Source organism: Danio rerio, chromosome 9 (assembly GCF_049306965.1).
Source record: "Danio rerio strain Tuebingen ecotype United States chromosome 9, GRCz12tu, whole genome shotgun sequence".
Lineage (NCBI taxonomy): Eukaryota > Metazoa > Chordata > Actinopteri > Cypriniformes > Danionidae > Danio > Danio rerio.
Genome location: NC_133184.1, coordinates 25,426,722 through 25,443,443, shown reverse-complemented (window position 1 = coordinate 25,443,443; position 16,722 = coordinate 25,426,722). Strand labels below are relative to the sequence as shown.

The 16,722-nt window shown below is 36.0% G+C and overlaps 2 protein-coding genes and 1 non-coding gene across 3 annotated transcripts; 2 read left to right on the top strand and 1 right to left on the bottom strand.

Annotated features, from left to right (window-relative positions):
• The first annotated feature begins 60 nt into the window (after positions 1 to 60).
• On the top strand, positions 61 to 10,648 carry wdfy2 (WD repeat and FYVE domain containing 2). The gene is given in 12 exon segments (NM_205745.1): positions 61 to 416; positions 3,342 to 3,409; positions 4,453 to 4,526; positions 4,624 to 4,678; positions 5,323 to 5,473; positions 6,210 to 6,322; positions 7,336 to 7,462; positions 7,548 to 7,653; positions 7,775 to 7,876; positions 8,961 to 9,091; positions 9,168 to 9,276; positions 9,992 to 10,648. Coding segments are annotated over 12 exon segments (1,203 nt in total). The 5' UTR covers positions 61 to 279; the 3' UTR covers positions 10,022 to 10,648.
• Positions 10,649 to 11,606: 958 nt separating this feature from the next.
• Positions 11,607 to 15,633, bottom strand: dhrs12 (dehydrogenase/reductase (SDR family) member 12). The gene is given in 10 exon segments (NM_001076557.1): positions 11,607 to 12,331; positions 12,485 to 12,622; positions 13,360 to 13,450; positions 13,779 to 13,883; positions 14,152 to 14,213; positions 14,400 to 14,481; positions 14,772 to 14,864; positions 14,970 to 15,052; positions 15,293 to 15,426; positions 15,574 to 15,633. Coding segments are annotated over 10 exon segments (957 nt in total). The 5' UTR covers positions 15,630 to 15,633; the 3' UTR covers positions 11,607 to 12,218.
• Positions 15,634 to 16,294: 661 nt separating this feature from the next.
• Positions 16,295 to 16,404, top strand: trnal-caa (transfer RNA leucine (anticodon CAA)). Its single transcript has 2 exons — positions 16,295 to 16,332; positions 16,359 to 16,404. It is a non-coding gene; the product is annotated as a tRNA-Leu (tRNA).
• The last annotated feature ends 318 nt before the right edge of the window (positions 16,405 to 16,722 follow it).

The window sequence follows — 16,722 nt, the reverse complement described above, 5'->3', positions numbered from 1 at the left end:
TTCCGGTTTTACAAGTATGGCATTCGTCTGCGTCAACGCTGCACATCGCAAACGCATTCATCTGTGATTTACTCCGAAGTCGGATCGTCTGCGTCTATGGGAGCTGAAAGCAGACCGTAAGCATCGTGGTATATAGATCGCGTGTGACTGTAAACAGAACAGGCTGAGAGGTAAATCAGCTGACCTGCAGCATCTCTGACTCTGACCGCATTTCACCGCGCTGCAGGTCTGTGTTATGCTGCCGAAAGAGGCTTCAGGTGTCGGACAAACTACGGCGCCATGGCGGCAGAGATTCATCCCCGCCCGCAGACACGCAAGCCCGTCCTGCTGAGCAAGATCGAGGGTTTTCAAGATGTGGTGAACACGGCTGTGATCATCCCCAAAGAGGACGGCGTTATCAGCGTATCTCAAGACAGGTCAGAACACGTTTGATTAGAAACCCAAAACAATGACTTACATTGCAGTGCGCACTACAGACGGTAATCTTATAAGCGCCGCTGACATCTTAATAAGTAGACTGTAATATAAAATGTGACATGTTAAGTACTGTCGTGGAATACAGATTAGGCACGCTTGTCTGATGCTAAATAAACGACAATTGGTGTATATAAGAGTATAATCTCCAACTGACTTTAGACAGGTAATGTAAATTAATTTGATAATAATAATAAGTATATAACTTGTATATGTGTGTGTTTAATGTGTTGAAGCGCTGCACTGAAGCATATTTCTGAAGCGCGTGACTACCTTTTCCTTTCCTGCCTAAAAACACTGACAAAAGCAGAACGCTTTTAGCTCTGGGCTGTTGAGTATTTCATTATATATAACCTTATATAACCTACTGAAAAATATAACAAAAAAACAATTTGATGAAGGAATCACTTATTTCAATCAGTAAGGTACAGGCTGTGGACGAAAAACACCCCTGCCAGTTTCGTTTACATTAATTATGGAAAGGTTAGAAGAATAATAACTTATTATTAAGTAATGTCCATTAGTAATGCTGTTAATCAAAAAGAAATAGCTTTAGGCTGTTATTGTTTTGTTTATTCTATAACATATTTGATTAAAATTATGAAAAACAGTTCAGTGTTCTGAGGAAATGATAGATCAGCAATATTGTGAGGAAAATGATTTAATGTTTAAAAAGTGTTAGTAGATTTATGAAGAAAGGATTTGGTTGAAAATAACTATAGGCACATTTGTTTAAATTATTAAATTATTATTTAAGACATAGAGGAGAGAGGGGCACAAAGTAACACTTTTTGGTTTTGGCCAAATATTAAACAAAGTAATGGGGTTAGAACAAATGAGCACTGAAAGTGTGACGACGGGATCTATGGTTTCTGTGTAGTATTGCCAAAAGTGCCAGGAGTAAAAATGTTACTATTTCTAGTGTGTGTTTCTGTGTGTTTGCATGTTCTCCGTGCAATCCTGTGGGTTTCCTCCGCGTGCTCCTGTTTCCCCCACAGTCCAAAGACATGCTGTACAGGTGAATTAGGTAGGCTAAATTTTTCGTAGTGTATGAGTGTGTGTGTGTGGATGTTTCCCAGAGATGAGTTGCGGCTGGAAGGGCACCTGCTGCATAAAAACTTACTGGATAAGTTGGCGGTTCATTCAACTGTTTCGACCCCGGATTAATAAAGGGACTAAGCTGAAAAGAAAATGAATGAATAAATGAATATTTCCTCAGTACTTTATTATCCATTATTATACACTGCATTTATTTGCATCATTAGCAAAATAAAAAAAATCTGTTAAATATTTTCAATTAAAAAAACATTTTATTTTTTAAAAGTTCTCAACATTACATTCAAAAATTGTTTTGTTTGTTTAAACAGTGTCCAACAGTGTCTGGCTTAATTATAACACCCTGTTGCAACTAACCCCGCTGTATCGTGTTTTCCTCAAAACTGGGTAGCAGTCCCTGTGTATAATATAAAATTTGACTTGCATACTTTTACAGTTTTTTTGAAAGAAAAATATATAGTATAATAGAAAATACTTTCTCTCGTAGAATCTTTAGATTTTTTTTTTTGGCTAAAACCTAGTCCTTGTTAACATAAAAAAAAATATAAAAAATATAAACTAAAATAAATAAACTAAAATAAGTGGTCTGTTTAAAAAATATTGTTTACAACATTATTAAACGTACAGATATTTGCTTGTGGACATCCAATGCTGTAACAGTGTAACATACAAAAAAGGTTATCTATGGAATCATTGAACCAACCTGAATGAATCTTAGATATTTACTTTGAATTCAGAACTCCAGTTCAAACTGAGATGTTTCACAGTTCAGAGTACTGAGTGTCATATGACTGACTTTGCAAGCACACCTTCTGTTCAGGCAAATAAGCACTCTAAAAGTGCAACAGAGGTCAATGTCAGACCCATGTTGACTTCTGTAACCAGACAGGAGAGCTTGTATGTTAGTCAGTACATGGTGAAATGCAGTGGGTGAGAAAGCATCTTATTTTACATTTGAAGGGTGAAAATAGCAAAACATGTGGTTAAAGTGTGAGATAGTAGGGGCCCTATTGCAAAGATATCTTACTCTTGCTTCATACTTTTGTTCTTTAACAAGACAGAACATGTTATGGTGTTTACTTCAGACCAATGAACAGTTAATAGTTTTAAATTGTTAACACATTCAAAAATCATTTAACACACTTCAAAAAAAGTGTTTTTCATTCATTCATTTTCTTGTCGGCTTAGTCCCTTTATTAATCCGGGGTCGACACAGTGGAATGAACCGCCAACTTATCCAGCAAGTTTAGTTATCCAGCCCTTCCAGTCGCAACCCATCTCTGGGAAACATCCACACACACTCATTCACAGGCTATGGACAGTTTAGCCTACCCAATTCACCTGTACCGCATGTCTTTGGACTCTGGGGGAAACCGGAGCACCCGGAGGAAACCCACGTGAAGGCAGGGAGAACAAGCAAACTCCACACAGAAATGCCAACTGAGCCGCGACCCAGCGACCTTCTTGCTATGAGGCGACAGCACTACCTACTGCGCCACTACCTCGCCCCTGTTTTTCATTCATACTTTTCAAAATACAGAATGCATACGGCCCATCCTATGATGTTGGCATCGCTGATCCCAGCCACAATTTTAGCTCCTTTTGTGGTCTTATTGTGTCTGGTGATTTAAAGTGATTTAGAGATCGATCTCAAGCAGACATGTATACTTGCTTACAATTATGTTACTTGCTTATAATTACTCCTGGTAATTTGTGCATTGTTTTGCTTGCCACTTTGCTAACACAATGTATGTTGTGTGTACCTTCATGTAAATTTTGTAATCAAGCTTATTTATTTTAATTTGTTTTAGGACAATCCGTGTGTGGTTGAAGAGGGACAGTGGACAGTATTGGCCCAGTGTCTATCACACAATGCCTGGTGAGTTTTCAGCCCAACACAGCTTCTGGCAATTTTGCTAGAGTAGTAACATCGTATGAAAAACAAGTCTAAAATTAGAAACCTGGTTTGAATATACAAGCTGCTTTTGTTTGGTTGAGTATTATGTGCCTTTGATCCACCATTGATCACCACTTTTAAAACATTTATTCCTGTTATTTTCTGCCAAAAACACTGCTTTCTATAGCATTAGGCTTATTAGGTTTATTCGCTTGCTTGGTAAAGTCTAAGTTTGCAGTGCACCAACATTTTTATTATGTTTTATTACTCTTTTTGGTTGTCTATTGTCATGGATGTTTTTTTTCTTCTTGCTGTGTAAATGTTTACATTTTTCATGTACTTTAATCTGTTAATCTTAGGCAGACTCATGAGTATGTTTTAATCCATGTGATTTTGCTGTACCAAACAAAGCCTGATTGATCTGCTTTGGTTTTGTCAAACAGAAACTTATCATCGTGGGATTTATCCTTAAGCTTTGTTAATTTACTTCAGCAGTCAAAATAGATTGGTGAAAAAAGGATTAGAAAAAAGCAAACATATAGTATGTTTAGTCTTAAAGTTGTCAACTGCCAAAAAAAAAGCCTTTTACGCAACAGTATATTGCAGTTAGGCCCCAAAAACAGCAACTACCTAAATGTATAAGCAACTTCTTTAAAAAAAAAAAAAAGCTGTAATTGTGGATGGCAACTGCTATGGTACTTTGAAATTTGAGTTTCTAGGCAGCTTTCTGGGTACCTGAGCTTGATATGGCTGAGAGTTATGGGACAGGTAACCACAGAACTTCAGGAATTTTACTATAAAAGTGTGAAATGTGAAGTGAAACTAGTTTAGACATGAAGTTCAGCTCATTTGCAGGTTCAGACAGTTTCATTTCTCAGCACTGACGGCCACATTGTTTACTTACTTTCTAGTTAACTTTTGCTGACTTTTTAAGAGGTGACTTTATTTGAGTGAGTGTGTTTAAAGTTTACTGCTGCTCGGTGGATTTTATGAAACAGATATTGATTCTCTTTCTTATGTTGCAGTTGCATGTTCATGCATGTCATTTAACCCAGAGACAAGGAGGATCTCCGTAGGGTTGGAAAATGGCACTGTGTCGGTATGTCAAATTATTATTATTTCCAATCACAAAGTGCAGCTGCTGCGGTTCTCTTACACCTACTAAGGTTCATTAAGACAGGAGCTTCTCTTTGCAGGAGTTTGTTCTGTCAGAAGACTACAACCAAATGACTCCTGCTCGGACATATCAGGGTAAGTCACAAATCTAGTATCGCTTTTCATGTTTAACTCAACATTAATAAAATGAACATGTAGAGTTGTTATCACATTTATCTTCTCCTTTGATTTGAATTGTCAGAAAAATTTATTTATTCTGTTGATACCCTTAATTTGTTTGGTCTTTTGTTTGGATTTCCCCTTGTGGTTTATAATTATACATTCAAATGTTCTTTCCTATCCTACCTACAAAGAAACAAAAAATGATTTCAAATAATCTTTATGCGGGGTGACCTATCCTTTAGGTCCATGCTATGTGAGAAAATGCAGATGATTGATATTCTAGTTTCTTCAATATATCAGCAACCAAAGAACAAAAGGCACCTATTCTGAACGTTCATCTCACAGTTACAATGTCTCATTAGGGCCTGAATTGACAAGCTAACCTTCTTTAAAACGCATGGCCTATCCCAGCACAGAAAATTGATAGCATTATTGATACACAGAGGGCAGTGCAATAATGGCTGTGATTTTGAGTGTGGTGGTTTGTTCCTGAAATTGTGTCATTAGTTGCTCTGTTTTGTATTAGTTTGAATGGGAGAGCATGCTTGAATTTTTGAATGTAGTAAAGTGAGCTGTCTGTGCTTTGCTCATTGTCTTTTGTCTCTTGTTTGTGTTAGCTCATCAGGGTGGCGTGACCGTGGTGCTGTTTGTCTTAGAGATGGAGTGGGTTCTAAGCACAGGTCAGGACAAGAGCTTTACGTGGCACTGCTCGGAGAGCGGACAGCAGCTGGGCACATACAGGACCACAGCATGGGTGTCTGGACTACAGTATCCATTCATACACCAGTCCACAATACATGCCTATTTATAACCAGACATTATAAATTATGGTCATGAATTAGTCTAGCTTTCAATGTTTGCAGATAACTCTGCCCTTTGATGAAAGATTAAATTGACTTTATTATGTTGCTTATTATAGGTAATAAGCTGTCTTATACAATTGCCCATCTTTCCAATCATATCAATAAAAACACAAATAATTAACTTAAATGTAAAGTATGCACAATAATATTACTAATATACCTAGATAAAGAGACTGAACATTTACTCACCCTCATGCTCAAAACCAGTTTGGGTTACATCCTGTAAAATATGACAATATGTGGTAGAAACTTGCTTCTGTAGAGAGCACAATGTCTGAAGAACATTAGGGATTAAATTACTTTAATGTTTTGTTCTGTAGTGCACACAAAATTAATAATATTTTAATGTAATTAAAATTTAGAAATGTGTAGCAGTTCTACAAAAGTAGCTCATGGGCAGTTTATGCTGTGGTATCATCAACTTATGTTTAAAACAGACCTTATTTTAGTTGTTAATTGAACATTCATTATTAAGTCAAATATTTTTTTTCCTCCAAGTTCAGACACCATTCCTGCAACACTTTGGGCTGTAAACTTCATTTTTTTCTCAGGTGCATCTCTACAGTAATCATTTAGATAGCTTAGATTCTGGTGGGGGTTCAGGACTTTTACAGCTTGTGCTTCTTGACAGTCTGTGTAAGATTTGATGTGGAAACCAGACATGCCTTCGTGGGAGATCATTCTGGGCAAGTGACAATCCTAAAGCTGGAACAGGACAACTGCAGCCTGGTCACCACATTTAAAGGCCACACAGGTGCTTACACAGACAGCACACTGCAACAGTAAGACACATGATGAAATAGATTTTTTTCAAAGGAATTAGCACTTTCATCATTTACCCTGTTACATTTAGGTTTTTTTTTTAACCAATTCAGATGGTTACCTTTACTAAGAAATATGGCCTTGTGTCAAAAGCAAACATTTAAGCAACAAACTCATGGAAGATCAGCAAAGAAGTTGCCTAAAACCTAGCAACCTAGCAAGCAACAAACAGGTTTATAAATAATTAATTACTCATAAGTTAAAGCAGGTGGGGAGCACAAATCAGCTTATTGTCCAAAATGCACCAATAATTAAAATTTAAATGACTGCCTCTTATCATTCCATTGTGGATGTCGTCCCCTGGTGGCGTGGATGATAACTGACTCTGCTATAACATTGTTTTTCTGCCTAAATTGTCCCAAAAATGTTTAAATCCAAAAGTTCAAAAACTTTTCTCATTATATACATTGCAGCTTTGTTTTTTTTTTTGGAAAGTGAATAAAACAGGTTAAAAAATAGGTCTCTGTAAACCTTTCCTTTCTGAGAGCCTACTCTGCTCTGATTGGTCAGATGGCTAAACACTATTTATCATTACCTGTCATCTTAATTTTAGCTTCAGATTGGGCATCCTTGTGAACACAGGAATACGAACAGTAACAGATTTTACTATATCAACCCAATAAAGACCAAAGGCTGGCATTATGCAAATTAAACAAAAAAGTATAAGTACATTTTCACAAAGTAACATGAATTACATACAACTTGTTTCAGATAATTCAAAACATTTTTTTTTCTTTTGGGAGACAATCACTTTGTTCAGTAAAATTTAAACATATTTTTGTAGATCTACAAACCACCACTTTGCAGAGATTTTTTAAAAGCACAAGTATTTTAATATTTATGGATACATCCACACAATACTGTTTAATGGTAAAATGCACACTACAACTGATCCGGCAAATGACCATATTGTTGACAGATTTATGTGTGTAATTATGCGTGCAGGCAATGTTACGGCCTTGTGTTGGGATCCCGTACAAAGGGTTTTATTTTCTGGAAGTTCAGATCATTCAATCATCATGTGGGACATTGGAGGCCGAAAAGGAACAGCCATTGAACTGCAGGGCCACAAGTAGGTTTGAATTGTTGTCTTGTGTTTGAGAGAAGGATAAGTAAGTCAAGCTTGTCATGTCCTGCAATTTGTCTGTGTGTGACAGTGATAAAGTGCAGGGTTTGTGTTACGCTCCTCACACTCGTCAGCTCATTTCCTGTGGCTCAGATGGGGGAATCGTTATCTGGAATATGGATGTCACTCGACAAGAGGTGAGAGAATCCTAGTGATGAATGAAGCGTTTAGCACAAAGCGGACTAACAACAGAATGTGTGCCATTTATGTTACATGTGTCTGTTCAGATAGCTTGAGCATGTCTGTTCTGTGTCTTAGACCCCAGAGTGGCTTGACAGTGACTCGTGTCAGAAGTGTGAACAGCCTTTCTTCTGGAATTTCAAACAGATGTGGGACAGTAAGAAAATTGGCTTGCGGCAGGTACAGCACGAATATAGATCATAATAAAATTTGAAGCTAGGTATGTTTAGTTGGGAAGTATAAAATAAGATCTTTTATAGAATAATATTGAGTACAATTGAAAAGTTTAGGATTTGTATTTTCTTTTTTTAAATTAATGTCTTCACTCTCGTTAAATTATTTTAATGCAGCCCTACTGATTAAATGGATTACTATCCTCAAAGTGCATAGTTAGGGAAAAAAAGAGATAATTTGAAAGTTTCTCTTGATTTAGCAGCTATGCATTTGAGTTAAATGTTAGTTTATCTGATAACATCTCTTCTCAATTTTAAATAAAAAGAAATACTGTAATTTAAAGTGTTTTTCCTGGAAATGTCAATTAGTTCGATAAACAAATGTTTTGTTGAGAGGTTCTTTAATCAAATATTGTTTTCAAACTCTTCTGAAGTTAAAACGTTGGAATTCATTCATTTTCTTATCAGCTTAGTCCCTTTATTAATCCGGTTGAACCACCAACTTATCCAGCAAGTTTTACGCTGCAGATGCCCTTTCAGCCGCAACCCATCTCTGGGAAACATACAAACACACTCTCATACACTACGGACAATTTAGCCTACCCAATTCACCTGTACCGCATGTCTTTGAACTGTAGGGGAAACCGGAGCACCCGGAGGAAACCCATGCGACTGCAGGGAGAACATGCAAACTCCACACAGAAAGGCCAACTGTGGCCAGCCGAGGCTTAAATGAGAAACCTTCTGTTGTGAGGCGACAGCACTACCTACTGCGCCACTGCGTCACCCAAAGTTGGAATTATTTTGCCTAAAATTATTTAAACATTGGGTCTTTATAATTATTTAATGCAAAAAAATAAATAAAAATTAAATACATTACTATGAATTTGAATAAAAATGTATGTAGTTTATAGAATAGAACTAAAATGGGTTAACTCTATCACAAAAGTGGTGTCATAATTTTAGATAGATGTCTATTGATGAATGAACCTACAGGAAACATGAATTTTAATTGTTTTCATTTAGTTTAATAATAGTTTTGCAGTCTGATATACCATATGAAGCACCATGATTTTACTGTTTTTTTTCAGCATCATTGTAGGAAATGTGGCCAGGCCGTGTGTGGCAAGTGTTCCTCGAAACGTTCCACAATTCCTCTCATGGGATTTGAGTTTGAGGTGCGGGTTTGTGACAGTTGTCATGACTTGATTACAGATGAGGAGTAAGTCAGATTCACACCATCTTAAATTTGTGTGTCTTTAATAGTAGAATCACCCAAAGCTTTTGTTGTTGTTCAGAAGGGCACCCACTGCCACGTTCCATGACAGCAAGCACAGCATCGTACATATGCAGTATGAACCAACCAGAGGTTGGCTGCTCACCTCCGGCACAGACAAAGTCATTAAGGTCAGTCATTCATCTCACAAATGTTTCTGGATTTCTTTATTTACAATTTTTTTTCTCTGCATTTTAATGGTTGAATACCAGTTTAATAATCAAAAACTTCTGTGAAACATGAATTATATATAAACAGTTAATTACTCTGTAGCAATAAGCCTGTATCAGAGTATACAGGAATCAGAGAGTAAAATTTAATACCTTGTAAGACCTTTTTTAAGACTTTTTCATACATTTTAAAACCTTATAACCACATTAGGTTTCAGCCGGAAACAGTGGCACGATTTTAACTTGCAGTATATTTGCTAAATATTAATGTAAGAAACTAATCCAAAACTAAAACATTATTAAAAATCTATTAAATCTAGCAAACCTATAGAACTGCTGAAATCTGCAGAATAGTGCTGTTTTGGTTACTGGATTAAACGAAGCAGCATGACGTCAAATCTAGCAGGATTTTATTGATTTCATAAACTACACAGCATCCTGATATTCGCAGATTTAATTCAGGCAAACTTTAGCATACAACCATACATTGCATGATCAAAAATGATATAACATTGAATACCTTAAAAAATAGCATTTAAAACTTTGATACTTTTTAAGGGCCTTAAATTTTTCTACATTGATTAAATACTTTTTAAGACTCTGAGGACACCCTGTGTATATGCTCTTGATCAAGTGAAGTGTGGCTGTAGATTGAGTGTGGTGTGTGTTCATGCAGCTATGGGACATGACTCCAGTTGTGTCATGAGAATCATCTAAATCATCTGCAAGCATCAGTGAACCAGAGCTGAACCTGAACCGAGAATCATGTTTGTGAAGAATGTTCGGAGGTTAGGTCACTTCCCGTGGTTGGATTCATCTCACGCAGGAAAAACTCAAGGATATCATGACTTTGAATTCAGCATGTGCGTTTGTACAGTATGTATTTGTGCATGTGCACGTGGGTTATGGTAACCAATGTGTAAATATTGTTGTCTAAATCTGCTCATTTCAGGTTGTTTATATTGATATAAACCTGTTTTATGTTGTGTGTAAAAATATCTGCATTCATTTTGTCATCAAGAAATCCCTGTGTTATTGCATTAAAGCATGCTGGAAGTGTTTTTATATTCAAGTGCCTTTACTGCACCTCAATCAGTGGTTTAGGCATTGGAAAAAAACATCCACTATTGCCTCTTGGTCATGATCCACTAATCTGTTTGACTTTGTAAATGTAAGCACTTAATTTTACTGGTATTTTAATACCAGTAACTTTACCAGGATAATTAAACATGCACATATTTACAAATATTGTTGTTCATACAGGGTAAAAGTTCAGTGATGCTTCATTGTAATAACATTGTGTTTGATCTGATTAAAGCTGATGTTTCATATACATCTTATTACTGTAGAAACTCTGTTGTATTTGGTTCATCATTGGCTCAGAAAATGTGATGGTGGTTTAAAACATAATTTGATTGCCATCAGGCATAAATGCATATATTGACCCACAGTGACTTTACAAAGTGAGTTTCCTTTAGCTTGATTTGGGCATTACACAATATGAAAAACACTACTTGTTTACAAAGCACAGAGATAAACAGCGGGAGTGACAATTATTTGCAAATGCAGAGGTTGAATTTTAAACTAGGGTTTTGTAAGGATTTATTTAATGAAAGGGTTTTATTTTGTATTATTTATAAAGTTCATTTGAAAAGTACAGTGCTGTTCACACCTGTAAGGCGAGTAAGGATTTTCGAAAAATCTTTTAACGCTTTTATGCTCACCAAGACATCATTTATGAGGTTTTCTATTCTTTAAATTGTCATTTATGAAAGTCATGATCCTTCAGAAATCATTAAATGCACATGATTTGTTGATCAAATAAAAAATTAAAATGGGTGTCCTGTTTAAATTTTTATGTAAACTGCATTTTTTATAGAATTCTGTGAGAATGGGATGTTCAACAGGGCCATACTGTCACTTTTGATCAATTTATTGCATCCTGATCACAAATAAAATTGACCAATTGTATAAATGCTAATAATGACAATGTTCACCATGTATTAAAAAGCTTGTTTGTATTCCTAGTATACAATTCCTCCGGTTTAGTTTCAACATACACAATTAACACATGGATTCAAGTTGTTTTCTGAAGTACATATATGTTACTACAAATGTAAAATTGCCCCAAATTATATTGTTCATTTAATTTTTTTTTTTAATTACAAAAACTACATATCAATAGCCACACATTGGCATTAAAAATATATATATTTTTTTAATTAATAATTATATTTTCTAGTTATTAATGAGTTAGTAAATTTGAGAAACATGTGGATGCGGGACAAACACATAATCTATAATATTTATTTATTTATTCAATATGATATTTGTTCACACAGTGATATATTGTCATGATAATATGACTAGTATGTCTTACGCAGCTATTCAGTCTTGAAATCACTTTTTAGGCCAGCAAGAGGCCAATTTAAAACTGATTCAATTTTGAAATAGCAGGTTTAGATTTAGGAATAAAATCTTTGGTTATTTAGAGATTGCAAAAGTTGTCTGATTAATCAACAGTGCAAACGTTGTTGTACTTCATTTTTAACAATTTTCTGAAAAAACAAAAAAGCAGCTTTAACATTGATGCTTCAAATATGAATAGGTGCAATGCATGTAAACAACATTGATGACATTTTACTTGAGAAACTCCATATTCCAACATTTCATTAGCAGAAACGGGTGTTTTAGTGTCTCAACTAATAGAGTAGAGTAATGAATAGGAGTGTAGATTTTCAGAATATTGGAAAATAAGCACCAGCAAACAATTCAGGTTGTTGTGGTTAATCCTTTTTGTTACATCTTTGCAATTCTTACCATTATTAAGAATGAATACCAGTCTCTTAGTGGAATGATGAGTACACTTCAGATTTGGCTGCTGAAATTTGAAACTCAACTGATTAGTTCTTGAATTTGTCAGCCAGCTCCTCCAACAGGTTCATCAATTTCTGGTCTTCAGCTGGAGGAGTTTTGGAGAAGGCCAAAGGCAAATGTGTAGAAACCGCTTTTCTGTCTGCAGATGTAAATGTTTTTGAAAGATTTTTAGTTATTTGTTAAAGAGACATGTAGTCTGCTGTACAGAGGCATGTTGTTTAATGTGCACAGAATATTAAAGCATGCCTTCTGCAACATGACAAGTGGCAATTCAGATTAAAAGCTTCTTGACCTTGAAAGAAGAGGCCACTGGGTTGTCTGCTGGCAGCATCCGATACGGCCAGCCACACCACTGTGTCAGCACCCTGCGCTTCAGTGCGCAGCTTATTCTTCATTTTCTCATAAAAATCAGGCATGGATGAGCGTACAGCTGTCAAAAGGGCAAGAAAAATTTTAGTGGCTGACATTAAAAGATAACTTTGACATCTATGGCAAACCATTTAACAATTATACTGTAAACCGTTTTAGTATGTATTAGTACCTATTAGTCCATATTACCTATTAAATAGATGGCAATGCTTGTCATTGCATACCAGTACACACTTCACTAATAAATAGTAACTATTCTGTTGTCATCTGACTTTCCATTTTTTGTCTTTGACTTCTGTATGAGGATATGTCAAGAAATCAACTATATGATAACTAAACTACTGTTTTGACTAGTTCTGGTTTTAGATACTAGTACTTTTTCATTAGGCACTCAAATCTAATAATTAGATGCTTACTTGTTACAGACTAGTGCTTTTTGATTAGCTACTAGTAGGCTAATCAGTAGATACTAGAACAACTGGTGGCACTTTATTTTAGTCCAGTTCCTCATTTATATACTTTGTACTTATCATAGTCATTACATAAACAGGGTAATAAGTAGGTACGATCCCTAAACCTAACCATAAACCAGTTACCTTATACAGCGCAGTACTTTCTTAGGCAAGTACACTATTGTACAGGCAGTAGTATACTTAATGGAAAATTTACTAGTATCGAATAAAGAAGTAGAAGAACATATTCGTAGTAGATAGTAGTAAATTTCCATAGATTGAACATTAAAACGACTTGCCATAAAACAGAGTCTACAAGAGGATGACTTAGACACAAGCTGCCCACCTGGAGTGTCTGCCCAGCCTGGATGCATGGAGGAGAAGTGAATTTCTTTGTGCTGAGTTGCCCATTGTTCAGTCATGATCACCTGTTGCCTCTGAAAAAGGTCACAAACACTTAAAAACTCTGGCGTCTTTAATTAAATTACCGTTAACAACAATTCATTAAAACAATATATGCAGTGAATCAGCTCCATCTGTGTAAAATATAATGATCACTGTAACAAAGGTAGGCCGGGGATGCTGCTGGAACCTGTTGTTATGCGCCACTATTATTGTTAACAGCAATGGACTGAATTGGTTAGCCAGCAAAAATATAAGAGCAACATTTACTCATAGATAGATTCAAATAATAGTATACTTGTATAATGTGAGAGACAGAGCAAAGTTTGCTCACTGGAAAACAAAAAACAATTGTAATAGTACCTTGTTTTGTGCATAAGCCATGGTGCCATCAAAAGAACTTTTTTCAAACTGAAGGTCCTCCACATTTAATTTCTGAACCAGCATTCCACCAGACGACACAGTGATCTGTTAAAACAATGATAATAATGGATTTTCAGAAATCTCTAATGAATTATTATATAAGAAATAGATAACTAAATTGAAGTATAAAGTTTTGGGGAAAATTTGTTTTTGAATAATGAACTTGCAAACATGTCAGTAAAGTCATGCATATCTGGAAACTTTATGAGTGTAAATGTAAGAATAAAGAAATATAAGGTGGCATTGTGCAAATGGCAGGTTTTACTACATAATTCATTGAGACGCACAAGAGAATGCATTTCTTCTCACTTACCACTCTGGGATTTTCTGACCTCTTCAGTGTTGGAATCAGTGCTGTTGTCAGTATATAGGTCCCTGTAAAATAAACAAAGTATGCATGCCAATCTCTTATTTTTCCATTTGTAACAGGTAACACTAAAAGCTCTGTAAAAACCAAGGTATCCTAATATCATAAAATAGGCAAAATAGAATGCCACCTTTTGTGGCGCACAATATGGAAAAAAGTAAGGATGTGATCAAAATATGAATTAACTTTCATACCAAGTGTGTTTGTCGCAAAGTTCTTCTCCAAGCCATCCTCAGTCAGTTCTCTTTGATTGACCATGCAACCTGCATTATTGATCTATGGTAATAAATAAGTGGATAAACAATCCAATAGTACAGACAACTTGATAACACACTTATGATACATACATTTTACACACTACGATGGTTGTAATGATGAATGCAAACCACTCTAGACAAATATGATACTTAGAGGTAGATAAAAGATCTTTCTGTTGAAATAATTTGATATAACTTATGAAAAAAAGCAATCACTGCATAGTGTTTGAGCACTTTCATGCTGTGGCCACCACAATATAGCAACAATAAGTCTGCTTAATTATGTATACAGTATACACTCTAATTTACCAGAACATGTAGATTATGGTTCTGAGAAAAACCACTGGCAAACTCCCACACTTTCCTGGGGCTGGACATGTCAACTAAGTGAACATGGACATTCTGAAAGCACAGGAGAGACACAAACTCGCTGTTTTTTTTTTGTTTTTTTTTAGATACAAATGACAAAATTATTGAAATGGCACAGTTGTGGCTTTGAAAATATACCTCACTTTTACTTTGCTCCACAATGTCTTTTCTGGCCTCCTCTGCGCGATCTTTATTTCTGCATACCAGGTGTACAGTCCCACCTGAAGCAAAACAAAAAGGTTTAAATAAACTTGGAATTGCTTTGATTTTCTTCAATACTGCACTTCATCTACCAGTAGGAGTCACTGTTGCGTTCCTTTTGTTGGTAAAGCTTTGAACCTTTCGTTAGGATTTTGATTGAATGAATGAACAAGGTCTTCACAGCTGCTCGGTCCTTCGACGGTCAGCTATAATGGCAGTAGTAGTCATTGTGCTTTATTTACAAAGACATGTTTTCTCACCTCTTTTGGCGATTTCGTAGGCGGCGGCTTTACCGATGCCGCTGTTCGCCCCGGTGATGATGAACGAGCGGCCGTTTACGCTCACATCCAGATCGGCCGGAGTGAAGCGCCTCTCTGCCGCCTCATAACCGCTCCTGAGGACAGTTTAACGTAACCAAATTTTATTTTACTGCAGACACTACCGAGGGTGACATTTTAGAAAAGAAGCGTTCATATGACTTGTGCTTATCAGAGTGTAGGGCAAGCAGAGACTAAAGTAAAAAGTATAACTGATGACTTACTTCGTATATTCCTGTAGACCCTTCAGGAACCAAACGGTGTTTCGGTAGAAAGACATCTCTACGGTTTCACTCACGGTGTCATAACATACTACAACCAACTACATCAAGCACGTTATCAAGCGCCACGCCCCTGTAGCGTTTAGTAACAGATCACGTGCTAAGTGTGTTGTAAGTAGAGTTGCCAAGTCCGCAGTTTTCAAGTACACTTTGGATTACTTACTGGCTGAGTTGAATGAAATGCTTTTACTGAAATGTTTATACTCCACAAGAGATTAAACTGTTGGAGGAGACGAGTTTTGCTAATATGGGAACCTGTAGAGTACTTAATCCAATGTGGCAAAATTTTTCAATTCAATCATAAGCCGTCACATGCTCTGAACATCTGGCAACCCGGACTATAAGCGGGGATATACACATGCGCAAAAATCGATTTACATAATTTTTTACTTTGTAAAACTGTGACGTGCACTTGTTTGAAATGGTTTCTAAAATGTATATGAACAGCTAGTATGTCTATATTTTGATCATATAACAAACTGGTGTCATATTTTACAATAGGCTAAAAATGCTTAAGAGTCGCGTGTACAAACCCGGTAGGCAACCTTTAAAAAAAGGTTCGGCGCTCACCTTTCTATTCTATGCATTAATTTTGAAAGACAACTAGTGCAGCTCAGGCAGACTTTTAAATATGTATGACCTTTTTGTCAATACAATATCAGTTGTCAGGATGGCCGAGTGGTCTAAGGCGCCAGACTCAAGGTTCAAACCTTCCCGTAAAATGGGATTTCTGGTCTCCGAATGGAGGCGTGGGTTCGAATCCCACTTCTGACAGACCATTTTCTCTTCATATTTCTAAAAATGTCATAAAATTTATTTATATAATTAAATGAAGCCAACTAAGGCGATACAGTAAGCGCACTTGATATATTATTATTCAGCGATCAGCGTTTATTACATCATCTTAATGACGCAAGATTGCTGATTACTAGTTTGCCATACTAAACGCCAAATTTTAAGATGCAAATTAAGCAATTTAATCAGGCTTTTGCTGTTACTTTTTTGTCAATTTCGCATTTGAGAGACATGTCCTTGTTTGTAATATTCTTCGAATTTATAATATAAGTTCCATAGCTTGTATAAAAGGCACTG